Source organism: Juglans microcarpa x Juglans regia, chromosome 6D (assembly GCF_004785595.1).
Source record: "Juglans microcarpa x Juglans regia isolate MS1-56 chromosome 6D, Jm3101_v1.0, whole genome shotgun sequence".
Lineage (NCBI taxonomy): Eukaryota > Viridiplantae > Streptophyta > Magnoliopsida > Fagales > Juglandaceae > Juglans > Juglans microcarpa x Juglans regia.
In genome coordinates, this window is record NC_054604.1 from 18,924,735 (window position 1) to 18,939,780 (window position 15,046).

Here is a 15,046-nt window from a genome sequence, read left to right on the forward strand (position 1 = left end):
ATGGTAATCTATTAACATATATCAAGATGCGTTTCTTATATTAACATTATTCAGTCATGATTTCCTACATAGATGTTCATACTTTTGTCCCCATGATTACTTTTGTTCTTACAGATTTCTATAAAAGTTTTAAGGGCAACACTTAGGTATCGTTTGGATTCGAAGATGAGTTGAGATGGGTTGAGATGGGTTGTGAATAGTAGTGAGATGAATTGTGAATAGTAGTGAGATTTGTGAGTTAAAGTTGATGAATAATAATGAATAGTAGTGAGATGAGTTGAAATGAATTGAGATGACTTGCGAATACAAACTGGGCCTTAATGATCCACTGCTCGAAAAAATAATCAAGAAAAGATTACATAATCCATCAGCATTAGCCTTAACTATTAGTGTCCGCTCTATAATAAAAACTAGTGATGTCGCTAGCTTCCTTAAGAGTTTACAACCCTTGACAGTAAAATTTTACTTTTACCAAAAAATTATTACTCTTTATGTACAAACATATAAATATAATACACTATTTACCTTGTAACGTCTTAATATGATTTCCTTTCAAAGTTTGTCAATATTTACATCCACTTTACACACATAATTGTTTCCAATTTGATATAAAAACCAGGATTTTGGATTTGAGCAAGAATCTTTGTGTCGGTGAGTAGCCTAGACCGTCTTAAGATGAATGTTTTTGTAGATTTCGCAGTAGAGGATTCACCTGGCTAGCTGTGGGATTGTGGATGGATAGGATTTTGTGATTCTCAGGTTGAGTCAGCAGTGCAATTTGTTGAACTTGTGTTTTACTCCGGCATCCATTAATTTTGCTATTAAAAATACATTTTAGCCAGTGCTCTAAATAAATAAGAATACTCTTTGAAAATTTATTTGAGATCAGCTCATCCAAACTTGAATAAACTCAATTTGCTTATGAACACAACTTTGTCCGACACTTTTAAGTTGTACAAACTATAATTGTGTATTTATTAAATTTTATAATATTAGTGTTTTAACTCTACAACGAGAATATTTGAAGTATTTAAAAAAATAAAAATTAAGAGAAAATCATATTCATGTGCATTACTTGAATCCTAGGCGTTGACATAAGTGATACGAACTTTGGTCTTGGTGGTACGCTCCATCGTGTAATGTTCAAATCTTTTAAGTACAAACAATTTTTAAGAGCCACATTCTATTGATAAAAAGTCAATGATTTTTCTGATCTATGTGATGGAAATGCATTACACGGGTTCGGAGTTTGACACGCTATAAAAATAGACCAATTTATGAAACTTCTTATCTAGATGGGAATCAAGAAAATTAGAAATTAGAAATATTTCAAGATAAAAAGGATAAAGAGATATTTTGGTTTAAAAAAGAAACCAAATTCTAGCATTTTGATTGAAAAAAAATAGAAGGATATAAATTGAGTGAACCTAAAAGAGAAAAAGATTCGATAATCCATAACCAAATTATACCTGAATCGTCTATTCAAATTCGATTTATGGATTGTGCAGCTTACTCATTGATAGAGAAAAAAAAATGAAAAATCTAACTAATAGAACAAACACAATTATAATTGAAATAGAAAAAATGAAAAAAGATAAGCAATTAGGATTTCTAACTCAATAGATAAATATTAGCCAGACCAAAACCCATTTTCTTTTCATTTTTTTTAAGTTTTTTTTAAATAATCTAAATAATCTTTTCATTCCTATTTTTCTATTTCTAGAATGTCCAATTCTATTTCTAGAATGTTGTGTGTGAGTTGTTTATTTCAAGAATAGGCTAGATCCAGCCAACTGCACTTTTTTTTTTTTTGGTTATAACTTCAAAGGTGCATGATCGGGCAAATTACTTTTGAATAAATTAATAAATCATATTTAACAACCATAGCATTTCGTGATTCATTGGAAGAGATGCCAAAGGGGGCTTCTTACTTCCCATAAGCCGTGCCATTGAATCATTTAGTTACAGAACACAATGAAGCAATCAATTAAATTAGTGCTATAATCTAAGTGCAACGTCCAAATTGTGCAGAACCGTGGGGTAGCCCATGGTAACCGATACATTTACTTATACACTGAATTTGTAGAAACTGAAAAATAAAGTCGCCACACGATAAACATTTTGTTAACCCAATACTGCAGTTGTTATGTTTCTCGAATACCCTCAGCTATGTACCTAAGAGAAACTGTCTATAAACAATTGCAGTTCATTCCTTTCACGCCTATACATGGACCATAACGGTCAATTTAGCAATCCAAACAGCGATAAAGAGCAGCAACTAGATGTCATGGTCATGGTCATGCTTGAATGCTGTTCTGGGTAAATTTAGCCCTGGCATGACAAACCAAAAACATTGCCATACTTGAAATGAAAGGACGGGAAGAGCCCCGCCATCTCTGGTATAATATTTAGAACCAATTCCAACTACCACATTACCTTGGGAAATTTCTTTTTTTTCCCATCTCTCCGCCATTCCTTTGGTCCTCATCTCCAATCATCTTAAAGAAATGCTTTGTCTTCATTATCTACCCAGGCTGTCGGCTCTTGAGCCATGTTTCTCTTTTTTAGTATTAGTAGACTCGCTCGCTTGATTCTTATCATCGTATGTTGATTTAATCTTTGCTACAGATCCCATGGCAACTTGATCTGAGAGATGATACCCATTGTAGATGGTGCCATTATCATTGAACGGTTTCTCGCAGACACAAGAGTATGGAAATTCCTGAAACTCTCCTCGTCCTAGTCTCATCTCATCTGGATCTCCCATGAAGCCTCTTTGGCATGACTTTACCTTTCTTGCAAATGTATCCCAATCCATCTTTTGCCTTGCCATGAACAACGCACTAAGCTTCTTTGCATTTGGTCTTATAGTTCTCTTATGACCCATATACCTCCTTTGATACATGAAATGTAATTAACAAAAAATAGTTCAGAATGTACCAATACAAGAATATACTAAACAAGCAGAACATTCAACAACAAATAGCAAAATAAAGATCAGGATTACAGCAACAACAATGACAATATAACAGGCAAAGCAAAGTCTCGAGTTCTGTCTGTTGTAAGGTAAAAGCATGGGTTTCAAAAGTAGCCTTATCAAGCAGAAACTAGTCATCTCCACATCCACCAACAAACATGTTCCATAGTTATTTAAATCTAAAATCTATAACACTTCTAACTGGAGGGCACCTACCCTCCTTTCTCACCATTTGTGCCCTATTTGTATCTCGTGAGGAATAAACAATCCAAAGTATATCTAATATAACGGCTAATGGTATTGAGATAATGCTTGATAGCTTAGACCAGGGTACACAATCAAATGAAAACCTAAACTCAGGCTTAAGTCTTTTTTTTAATTATAACAGCAAGTAAATCTAGGAAAAGTTTTATATGAAAAGTTCTACTTGAGGTCATCAAAATGTAAAATGTAACAAGGTCCCATTTTTTCCTAAATTTTAAAAACAGAAAGGTTCAAATTTTGTCCTAAATATTTTGATTATGAGCAACGTTGCTTTTCCTCTAAATTGATGACACCCTCACCAGGATTCATCACGAAAGATGTACCCATTCCATCAAATCTCCCTATGAAATTGACCAGTAAAGCAAAATATCTCTGAGTGGCCCCTTAAGCAAGGATGATTGGAAAATCTTTTGGACCGCTGGGCTGCTCAGCCTATTGATATAGCACCTATTCACCAATTGTGACTATGCAAGAGTACTTTGGAGGGAATCAAGCAGGCCTTTCAAATCCACACCTTTTGGTTGCCAACCTACTCTTTAGGGCAGACTAGGGGCATGGGATGAGACATAAAATTCTCATCTAATCTCATTTTATCTCATCTCATCTTATTCTCAAACATAATTCAAATACAAAATTTTCAAACTAATCATTACAACTTTTTCAAATTTTCAAATAAAAAATAAAAAACAATTCCAACTTTTTCAAATCCCAAACAAAAATAATATTATAAAACTATATTCTTATAATATTTTAACTTTATAATATGTTTTATTTAACCTTTTCTCTCTCCTTTCCCAAAACCCAAAAAATACTTAACTCAAACTATCTCACAACTATTCTCAAACTATCTTACTATTATTCAAAAAATTCTCATCTCATCTCACTCCCCAAAACTGCTGAGGGGTTGTTTGGATGTTGAGATGGTTTCATCTCATCCCATCTCATCTCATCACATTTCAACATCCAAACACCACTCAAACACACTTTTCAATTTCAAATTTTTAACTTTTTCATCTAATCATTACCTAATCATTACAACTTTCCCAAACTTTCAAACAAAACACAAAAAATAAATCAAAATTTTCAAATCTCAAAACAAAAATAATATTATAATAATATTTTAACATTATAATATTTTTATTCAACTTTTTATTTCTCCTTTCCCAAACCCCATAAAACATCATAACTCAAACAATTTCACTACTATTCACAGATCATTTCACTACAATTAACAGATTTCTCATCTCATCTCATTCCCCATGCATCCCCTTAATATTTATCCCGATGATACCCATTCTTTTAACTTGTTTGCACCTGTGGCAATGGATATGACATGGCTCCTACGCAATCAAGTCTAACTTGGCCAATCCTTCAGATAGGCCTGCTACCCACCCTCTACGAGTAGGTGGTTGACCTATCCAGCCCAGGCACCCACCCCAGCCCCTGCCCATGCCCCTGCCCTAGATCCTGTCCATCCGTCCCAGTTGAGTGGGCGGGTGGGCGGGCTGCTCAGCCTATTTTCCCAAACCCCATATAAATCTTTCCAAAGTCAAAATCAACCAAATTCCAGCACAAATGTTCTCAAAATAAAAATAACAAACCCAAGCAAAACATTGATCTCATCCAAGGACTCAGATTTGACACAAATGTCGCAGATCCGACACCAACGGCATTGCAGAAGATGAGACCCATGGCCACGGTTGTGGCTTCACTCCTCGGAGAAGACGTGACCCATAACCATGGCCACAGGCCTGTTCGAGTGGCTCTCTTCTCATTAGTCATCAAGGGGTTCTGTGCAGTCTATTTGAGTGGCTCTATGCTCATCAGCATTGCGAGTGGCTCGCCTCATCACCATCGTCGAGGAAGAAACAAGAGACTGGCAGAGATGAAAAGAGACAAAGAAGAGAAGGCAGAGATGAAAAGAGGATGAGAGGGTAGAGAAGGAGAGAACAAGAATAAAGAGTGTCAGCTGAAAATTAGGTTTTTTTTTTTTTTTTTTTTTTTTTTTTTAATTTATACATGTATGGTGAGTGAGCGGGTGGACTACCCGCTCGCTATACATGTTTTTAAGTTAGAATCGGCCCGACGAGCCTGTTGGGGGGGATTGCCCACCCATATCCCAACAGGCTGGGCGGGTCCAGGTGAACCGCTGCCCACCCCTACCTTCAGACAATTTGGCTTGGATAATCAAATCAAAATAACTCATAGGGAGCAACTTGAAGCATGACAATCCTCCACCCCGCAAGCAAGAGCAATGGGCACCTCTAGCTTTGCAAACCCTGAAATTCAACTTCAATGTGGCTGTTTAAAAGGACTTTCTCATGTTAGCTGCAGTCTGTCATAGCTCAAAGAGCAAACTTCTCCATGCCTAGACAAAGAAATGCCCTCCAGATGAGCCTAGCTTCAACAAAGCAACCATGGCCCTCCTTGCAGCCTTTGATTCCAATGCGCAAAGAGTCAACAACTTAATCATTGAAGCTGACTCACTTATGTCATCACCATCATACACAATAAGCACCTAACAACCAATTGGAAGATCACCTCCAACATTGACGACATCCACACCACTCTCCAAGTCATCCCCCCTCCAAGACAACCATTAGAGTTTAACATGGTGCCAACTATACGGCGCACAACCTCACCAAATAGCCACCTCCAGTTTTGTTACTTGCATTCCGTTTCATGTTCCCTGCTCCCCATGTCATAGATTCTAACTGTCCCTTTGACCCCCTTACTTAGGGAAAAAAGTAGATGGCATTGAAAATGTTGAGACAAGCTATAGATCAAAAACTAATGTGAATGCACGATTTCTGATAAACGGAAGGGCTCACTGCTCACTTATCAAAACAGAAAAGGAAGGGCTCATTGCTCGAAAGAATTAAATTGGAACCTACAATATATTTCAGAAAGTTAAAGTATAGCTTAGCTAAAAGACAAAAAGAAAAGAAAAACATACTTTGAAATGAGGACCAAATTTAGACGCATCAATATTTGACGACTTACACAAAATTCAAACCCATATATCCCCCACTCTTTCAACCATGTGTTATCTTTAGGGAGACCTCTTTGATTACTTTGACCTCAAGACATTTTCTGCACATAGCTACTTTTCATCTTTTTTTGCCCTTATCAGTCCGTCCAAATTTAATAATAAGCAGATGGATTTCATAGCATTATAAATGAAAAATCTTAAAGCTTTTCATGATGCATCTGCTCCATTTGGGCCCAGCATATAGCTTCTTGGCTTTACTAATAAAAAAAAGCTTGTGTCAACCAAAAACTCATGTCCTTATTTATCCCCATCATGTCAGAACTGGGAACCTATATTGGTAAGACTCACGTAGGGTACTACAGTATACAAAACAAGTGACGAAGAAATTGTTAGTGAGGGGTAGCTTTAATCTTAAAAAAATGGATATATGTGTATGTTTATAAGTAGAAACTCCCTCTTAAACATCAAGTATTATTGTATTTCACCCAGAGTACAAAAAAGCTGTCAAAGGAGTCTCTTTTTGAATATTTTCTTCTTCTTTTTTCTTTGTGGAAAGGATGCACTAGTTGGAATGGTGCTTCAAGTTTTCAGTCAACTGGAAGATTTTGACGATGTGACCTAGTTTAGTTTATCAAATATCATCAGCAGGGTAATTGGAAGCCAGGGTTCAGAATCCATCTTCATGCTAACTAATGCCTAATTATTGCCTGGTAAAGACAAAGCCAAAAAACAAATCAGTAGAAAATACTTTCTTGAGTTACCTGCTCAACCGTATGTTTCTGCAATGAAATTATCATCCATGAAGTGAGTGCATTTCTAATTATATTGATAAGTAACAGGTAATTCAAATCAGTGCATTAGTAATTATCACAGGAAAATAACAAGAAAATCAGTGTCTGTAGAACTCCCAAGTCATATCCACTATTCCCATGGCGTGTTTGATTAATGTAGTAGAGTTTGCCAGCATCAGCATTCTTGGTAATGAAAAAAAAAAATGAACCAGATTTCTTACCTTCGACCAGCAAGAATCTTGGCCATATTTCCATTGTTATTTGTGACAAACACATCACTTTTGTCACAGACAATGTAATCAATGGCAGCCAGGCGGGAAGAGAATGGAAGAAAAGGTTTCAACTCTTCACCAGCAAGCATCTCCTTTGTATAGAAGTTTGGGAAGAGTTCCCTGAGAGGCCGCAGAGTCTCTTCTCCACCATATATTTCTCCAGATGCAACATAAAGGTAAGTGTCATTTGCAAAACCAAGTGCCCTCAGCATCAAACCCACTTCATGAGGAGTAAGTGGGCATTTCCCTCGCTTCCGCTCTCCCTCGGGGCTTAAATCCTTCATAAAAAAACAAAAGAATGGATAGCATGCATTTCAGATTTAAAAGGAAAATATATAATCATTTTTACAAGAAACTACAAGTCACAACCCATACAAAACTAAAGCATGTAACCTGACCCTCCACCAACCCCATCCTCATCTATTAGAGCTATGTCATTTGACACAAAGACCATTGTTGAAAATAAATAGTTATCCATTTTCTTCAATACAATGTTGGAAAAAATTGTTCATTTCCATATTTTTTGTGCGCTAAAGATAAAATATGGTCTCAGATCTTTGATATAAACTTAAGCCTTTAGGATAATTGGTGAGTTAAGACCTCACAAGCATGTTAGTTCTAGTCATTGGACAACAAGGTAATGCATGGACATTATAAACAAAAAAATAGTCATAAAAGGAATAACCAGATTTTATAAATAAAAATACTCTATATAACTAAGTTAGCATTATAGAATAAAGAGAATTTTAAAAGAGTGTTGATGTTAGCATTTTTATCTCAAAAATCTTGGTTGAGCAACTTTAATCTTCTATCCCCTTAATATCCTTAGTTTATATGTTAGTGATGAGAAACCTCACAAACTTTGTTTGAGTTAATGGAGGGACCAAGGACTATTTTTATAGCGTGCCAAAGTAAAAGGGCATAAGTTGATCAAACAAAAAAGTAAATTATAGGAAAACTAAAAGATTACTCATTTTAAATAAAAATAATAATTTAATTATATACATTATTTTTCATTTATAATTTCAACATAATGATATATATTATTTAGTTTTTACTTACTAATAAAATAAATGGGAAGTGAATGATGTGGCTTTGAAGGAGCAAAGCCCTATGCTTTATATATATATATATATATATATATATATGTATATATAATGTAATGACAGCAATCTCACCGGTAATGTAGCCCATCGTTTTCTAATTTCACCAAGCTCATATCTCTCCTTTTCACCCCCACCATAGTAACATCCAGAAAATGCTAGCATATCAGGTTCAAACCTGTCATCAAAACAGTTTCAATCAAACCAATGGATCCATGGAAAGAATATTCAATTTTATGTATAAATGTTTGTCTGTGGTTAAGGATGCATGCCTTCCTGAATGAATGTGTTTGTTTAACATTTTTCTGTAGAAAGATATGTGATTCAAATCCTTGGTAACTTGAAAGAACTTAAAATAGAAAAAACATGACAAAAATGGAACATTTTATCCAGCCATCTAAACAGAAAACAAATACAAGAGCACACTGCATATGTAAACAACTACTGCAGGAGAGTATATAAGATGCATTTTAAATATATGAAGTAAAGGGTGGGAAGAAAGGTGCAGTCTTATCATTAGCTCTTCTGATTGGAATATTTGAATGTCAGTACCCAGTGCTAGGTACGGGCGATCTACAAATAATTCAAACTAGATATTCTCTGCATATAAAATATTGACTACATGAATTTTAATTTTTAAGGTTGTATATCTTGCGGCAGTAAACTCCGCCAGAAATTGAATTTTTTAATAAATGCAGCCCTGAAGAGTGTAATACCTTGAAAGAATCTTCAAAAAGGGGAGAGAGCATTATGCAAAAGTATATTCCAATAATCTACAAGGTGGTAACAATAAATCTGCAAGCACGGCCTTTGATGAAAGTTAAAACAGAGTGGAGTTCAAAATGTCTAGATGCTCATTAATTTTTAAGGTTATATTATCTTGCGGCAGTAAACTCTGCCAGAAATTGAATTTTTTAATAAATGCAGCCCTGAAGAATGTAATGCCCTAAAAGAATCTTCAAAAAGGGGGAGAGCATTATGCAAAAGTATATTCCAATAATCTACAAGGTGGTAACAATAAATCTGCAAACACGGCCTTTGATGAAAGTTAAAACCGAGTGGAGTTCAAAACGTCTAGATGCTCATAAATTCTGCCTTCCTCTTCCATAGATGTGTGAGCAAGGACGGGCTGGTAACCCATTTGTTAAATAATAAACACAGTTGTATATGTATATATCAGAGCCGTATCAAGCTGGCACTTCATATACACAGAGAAGTGCTTTATATTAGGTGAGCAAGCACCAAACAAAGCAAACAATCCCCACTTCCTTTCTCGTATTTCCATGGTTGTCAGACAAATCTATGTTAACCACCATAATCATTATGAGCATCCAATGAAAGGAACGGTTGTTTTAGACTTACTGCGATATTGATGAAAACATTATACCAATTGGTCAAGGTAAAAAAAAAAATGATCAAGGTAAATAAGGAAAGTTCTCAGATACAATGTAGGATATTTGTTTATTAATTTAATTAGAAAATTTGTTTTATCTGATTTTATTGCAACCTAAGCAACATTCTATTGACTTTCACAAGGCAATCAAAGTGTTGTACAATATAGATAAATGACTATACTGAGGTGGGTTACATTGGTCACAAATGAATGTGCTCTGTTTCAGCATCCAACCTCCAGGAACTCTACATGCCAATTAAATTTCAAAGTTAGCAGTCCAATATTTTAAATGTCAGTTACAGGGACAAACCTCAAGTGAACTGCAATAAAACGTTTTGCCATCTCTTGCATTCTTAAAACAAGTTTTTGACCAAGCCCTTTTATGGGTTTTGTGAATCTTAAGGCACGATAATTAACACGGCAACGCAACTTTTGTAGCTCCTCATCAAGATTATTTGCAAGTCTATAATCAAATTTTGTCAATTGCACAACCTGCAAAATTTCCCAAGAGTTAATTGCCTCACTGCAGCAAACCATAACCAAATCAGCGTAAGTAACTCTAAAAGACCAGTTTAGATCAGGGATTAGAAAATTAGAAAACATTATCATAACACCACATTGACAGTTTTAGAGGATTAAACACATTTCATGTCAGAAAAATCAAGTGCTTGAACTTGAAAGACACTTAAGGTTGTGCTGAAAGTGATTTTGAAACCAAATGTTCGTTTATGCATATATCAATCAATTTAAAAGCATGCCTTGCAAATTGAGTAGAGTGGCCTTACACGTCTCTTTAAGAGTAAAGGGAGAACTTGATCAAGATAATATTCAGGGGCAGACTTCCTTGGGACACGCATGCTATAAGGAGGTTTCTCCATTGATCGCATGACTTTATCAGGAACTCTTTTGACAATAGTCACATCTTTTGCAAGGGAAGAGATGAACCAATCAACATCAAAAATGTTGATGAAGTCACTGCATGCCAAATGAGGTGCTCTTGGTAAGACAGTTATAGTGAAGTTGAAATATCATCACAATCATTGGGTAAACAATAAAAAAAATCAATTAACACAGCTGAGGAATTAGAATCCCCACTTACCTATTATCCTTCCAATAAGAATGATGATCCAACTCAGGTACAACTAATGTAGCATTAAGAATGCGTGCGACAACTACAGCATCTGTTATCTGAGCGCAGGAAATATATTGTCATCTCCAAAGGCTAACGTGTCAATTGTTTGGTAGCCCAAATTAATTAATTGAAACAAATAAGGAAGTGAAGATGCAAAATAATTCATATGTAGGGTTAATGAAGCAAATTTATATCTTCTACAAAAATTTTCAGGTGAAAATGTAGTACAACAAAAGATCTTTCACTTACTCCTGTTCTTTGTTGGTTCAGCCCTCCACTTGTTGCAATAAGCAAATAGCCATTTGATGATCGCTCACGAACAGCAGCTATATTTCGTATTAGCAACATTAGCAGAGAAATGTATGAGCATATAAAAGTATATTTCAGATGTCAAACTAAAACCAACTCCAATGTTGGGCATAAGTATTGTTAGAGCATCGATACACACCCACACCCATATATATGTGTGTGTGTGTGTGTGTGTGTGTGTGTGTGTGTATAAGTATAGGTATGCATGTATCTATATGTATACACGTGTGCGTATATAGACAGACAGAGTGAGAGAGGTGGAGAGATTTTCAGAAAACGTAAAAAAGTGCAGGAGATGATTAAGAAAATGGTCTTATCATAACAGCAGAAAAATGGAAAAAAAATACTGCTGTAGTGTTAGACTGCAAATTGTGCTGAAACAAAAGTAGCATCAGAAAATTTTTTATGTTTAAGATGAGTATTAACCACAATACACATCACACACAGCCGCAATGAGTAAAAAAAGTGTAATGTTTTTAAAGACAGCAGGGAGAAGAAACTCAGCTTATTTGACCAGCAAAGAATTTTCCATAAAAAAACAAAAGACAAAAAAGACAAACTTAGGTAAAACTTCACTTTGCACCAACCACTCATCATCTAATTTACCCGCCAAACTTTCAATTTTAATAAATAGCACCCCCAAACTACCAAAACATTGCCTATTAAAAAATAGCAAAAAGTTGCATGTACCCTTATCTTGAGAAAAAGGAAATAATTCGGGAAATTGTACTTAAGACTGATTTGCACGTGGATACTTCAATTGAAAGTTTCGAGCAGACACTAAAAGGGGACATAATACAGTGGTGCAAACTGAAGTTTTCCCATAAGCTTAAGTGCATTTGAGCAACCTTCCAACTAACAACATGAGGAGCAAGGGTGGTAAATTGCATAGTAGTTCACTTAAGAAGAAAACTCCCTTTCTAACATGAGTGGTCTAGTAGAACTCACTCATTGCATCAAAAGAATATGCTACCTAACTAATTAGGTCAAATCGATGTTTGATGGACCTAAAAGAAAGTTTAGTGAAATTGAGGCTGGGATTATCCCACCATGACTTCTAAAACCAATGTTAGAATATATAATTATAGCAAACAGAATGGTACTTACAACACTAGTACAGTGCATTGCAGGACATTGATATGTACTAATATAGCTCCAGTAGTTTAAGTAATTACGGTAAAAACCTTCCAATGAAATTAAAAGTAAAAATAACTCACGAGCAAAATGCCGCCCTCGCTCGCTACAGCCATAGAAATACTTTGAATATTTGGATTTCCATATATCAATTGGCTCACGCCGACCCCCATCCTTTAATTTTGCACAAATAAAAAAGATTAGCGTAATGTCATAAAAGCAAAAGTCTTCAAGGTTTCAAAACTGGCAGAGCTAATGACACATAAATATATCCCAAACCAAAACCATTTCAATTCAAACAACGACGGTAAAAGAAGAATTTTTACCAGCCTAGAGTAGAAGCTTCGGTTGACTAAGCGCTGAGAGTACCATTCAAGATCAGAGGCAACGTGGCCGGTGAAGAGCGAAATCAAGCCCAAGGCGAAGAGCATCAACCCGCAGACGAGCGACCAGGAGATCGGCTTCCTCTGAAGCGGCGTCGTCGCAGTCGATCTCCAGCACGCTTGCAGCTTATTGGCATTATCATCATCATCATCATCATCATCATCATTATTATTACCGTTGCTACCGTACCCGTTCAGGTTCTGTAATAGAGCCAGCTTGTTCGCCGATATCAAGCTTAACCTCCAGGCCTTGGAGACGCCCATCAAGACCTAGATTCAGCCAATCCCCGGATTCCACTACATACTTAACCGAAACTCCATTGCAAGAATCTGAGTCGGAGGTCCGGTGATCATCAGAGCGCGAATGAAGTAAATGCGGAGGTGAGAGGAAGTTGAGGAAACCCTAACTAAGTTTCTCCGTGGGAATGAATCACTGTGAGAGAGTGAAGTGAACGAGTGAGGTTTCGACAGAGGTTTGAGACCTGAGTGAGAGACTGTGAGAATGTGTGCAGGACTGGAGAGTGAAAGGGAAATGTGGAAGAAACTAGAAAACAGAGAATATAACTAACCCCAACCCAACGGTGGCTTCGCTGACTCCGTTTCGGGTAATTGCTGAATTTCTTTTCGGGGCAAAGTTGAAATTCCGACGAAAACATCTCAATTCCCTACGCCACATGCTCATTTTATTTTCATTTTATTGTAGAAAATGTAATATATTTATCATCATTAAATGATCTTTTATTAGATAATTTTTTATCATCTAATAATAATATCTTTACCGTTGAGCGGTAAATAAAATACAAAAATATATTTAAAATCACTTTCTTATTCATTAAATAAAAAAATAAAAAAATTGACCAACGGTCAACTTGAACGATCAAATGAGGGTAGCAAAGTAAATTTTCTCCAATAATAAATATGACACATCTTATATAGCTAAATAAAAATAAAATAATGATGTAATGTATAACATTCCTTATCCTAAATTTTGTTTTTATATTAAATAAATATATACAAGTTTCACGTGTACAAATCTCGGATATTGGTATACTTTAAATTTGTACAAATATTTTTATTTTTTTATATATATTTTTCATTTCAAGTGATTGTTCAATTATTTAAAATGTATCACGTCAATAAATATGATTGAGATTAGAAAAATTAAATAATAAATAAATTTATTTTTTTAAATAATATTAAATATTAAATGCTTAAACAAAATGACACTATAAAATGCGTGCATTAACCAATAATTGTCATGGGATTTGAGCAAAGATTTGAATCATAAAATAGGTACACATTAAATTGAGGTTGAAAGGCATTCATATTCCTTTACTTAGGCCACGTTTATCATTATTGACTAGTCATTGACGTTCAACTAATTTTCCAGCTACTTGCAAGAAAAACCATTATCACTCTTTAATACGTGGCAAAGTTTCAAAATAAGCACTGGATTTTGGTCCGAAAAATAAAAATGGTCCTGAAATATGAAACAAATAATAATAATAATAATAATAATAATAGAAAAATAATAGTTACAGTCGTAAGTGTGCAAACGTCATATAATCACTTTAAAAAAATTGAATATATACGATATCCAAATAAAAAAAATTAATTTTTTAATAGTAAACTTCACTCTTTTTTAAAACAATTACACGACATTTATACACTATATAACTATATATAGCATTACTCTTAATAATAACAGTCTTTCAGTTCTCTTAATAATAACAGTCTTTCAGTTCAACCCCTTTAATCCCTATAAAAGTTGAACTTCCAGCTCAGCAAATTTTCAATTTAGGATTAAGAGTATATGTGGCATGATAAGTGTGCATTAAAAAAAGTCAAACAGTATAATACCCACAAATCATTAATAAAACACAAAACAATTAGATAACCCAAAAAAAAAAAAACTAAAACATAAGAACTAAATATACATAAAAAAAAATGTGCGGTTATTCTAATTCCGTTATACCACATACTACTTACATGACATAATTTAATTTAAAAAATAAATTTATAATTTAAATCTTACAAATCAAATTTTATCAATAATTTAAATTGTGTGCTCTACGATCCTAGATCTACACGTCAGGTTGAGAATAAGATAACTCTCAAAAATATAAACTGTGTACCAAAAAAAAATTAAAAAACATAACGCAAAAGAAAAAACTCAAAAATTAACCTTAAAAAAAGGCACTGAAAACAAAATTCATAAAAAAATAGAAAATTACACTTTAAACCTTCAAAATTATTCTGGAGTGTGAGAGTGATGGGTGAGTCGATCGATATATTT

The 15,046-nt window shown here is 34.6% G+C and overlaps 1 protein-coding gene across 1 annotated transcript; it reads right to left on the reverse strand.

Moving 5' to 3' along the window:
* Positions 1 to 1,975: 1,975 nt before the first annotated feature.
* LOC121235115 (O-fucosyltransferase 29-like) lies at positions 1,976 to 13,366 on the reverse strand. Its single transcript, XM_041131361.1, has 9 exons — positions 12,694 to 13,366; positions 12,451 to 12,541; positions 11,174 to 11,250; positions 10,892 to 10,980; positions 10,578 to 10,767; positions 10,103 to 10,284; positions 8,475 to 8,577; positions 7,246 to 7,574; positions 1,976 to 2,894 (listed from the first exon to the last, which is right to left on the reverse strand). The coding sequence occupies exons 1-9, from the start codon at positions 13,012 to 13,014 to the stop codon at positions 2,522 to 2,524; spliced, it is 1,755 nt and encodes a 584-aa protein (XP_040987295.1). The 5' UTR covers positions 13,015 to 13,366; the 3' UTR covers positions 1,976 to 2,521.
* Positions 13,367 to 15,046: the final 1,680 nt, after the last annotated feature.

What these genes read in the sequence shown, in the direction of transcription:
- LOC121235115 (XM_041131361.1), bottom strand. Translation starts at nt 13,014, where the DNA reads ATGGGCGTCTCCAAGGCCTGGAGGTTAAGCTTGATATCGGCGAACAAG. An exon ending in TGAACCAACAAAGAACAGGA is followed by an intron (nt 10,981 to 11,173) that starts GTAAGTGAAAGA and finishes TCCTGCGCTCAG; the next exon opens with ATAACAGATGCTGTAGTTGT. An exon ending in TCTTATTGGAAGGATAATAG is followed by an intron (nt 10,768 to 10,891) that starts GTAAGTGGGGAT and finishes TTTGGCATGCAG; the next exon opens with TGACTTCATCAACATTTTTG.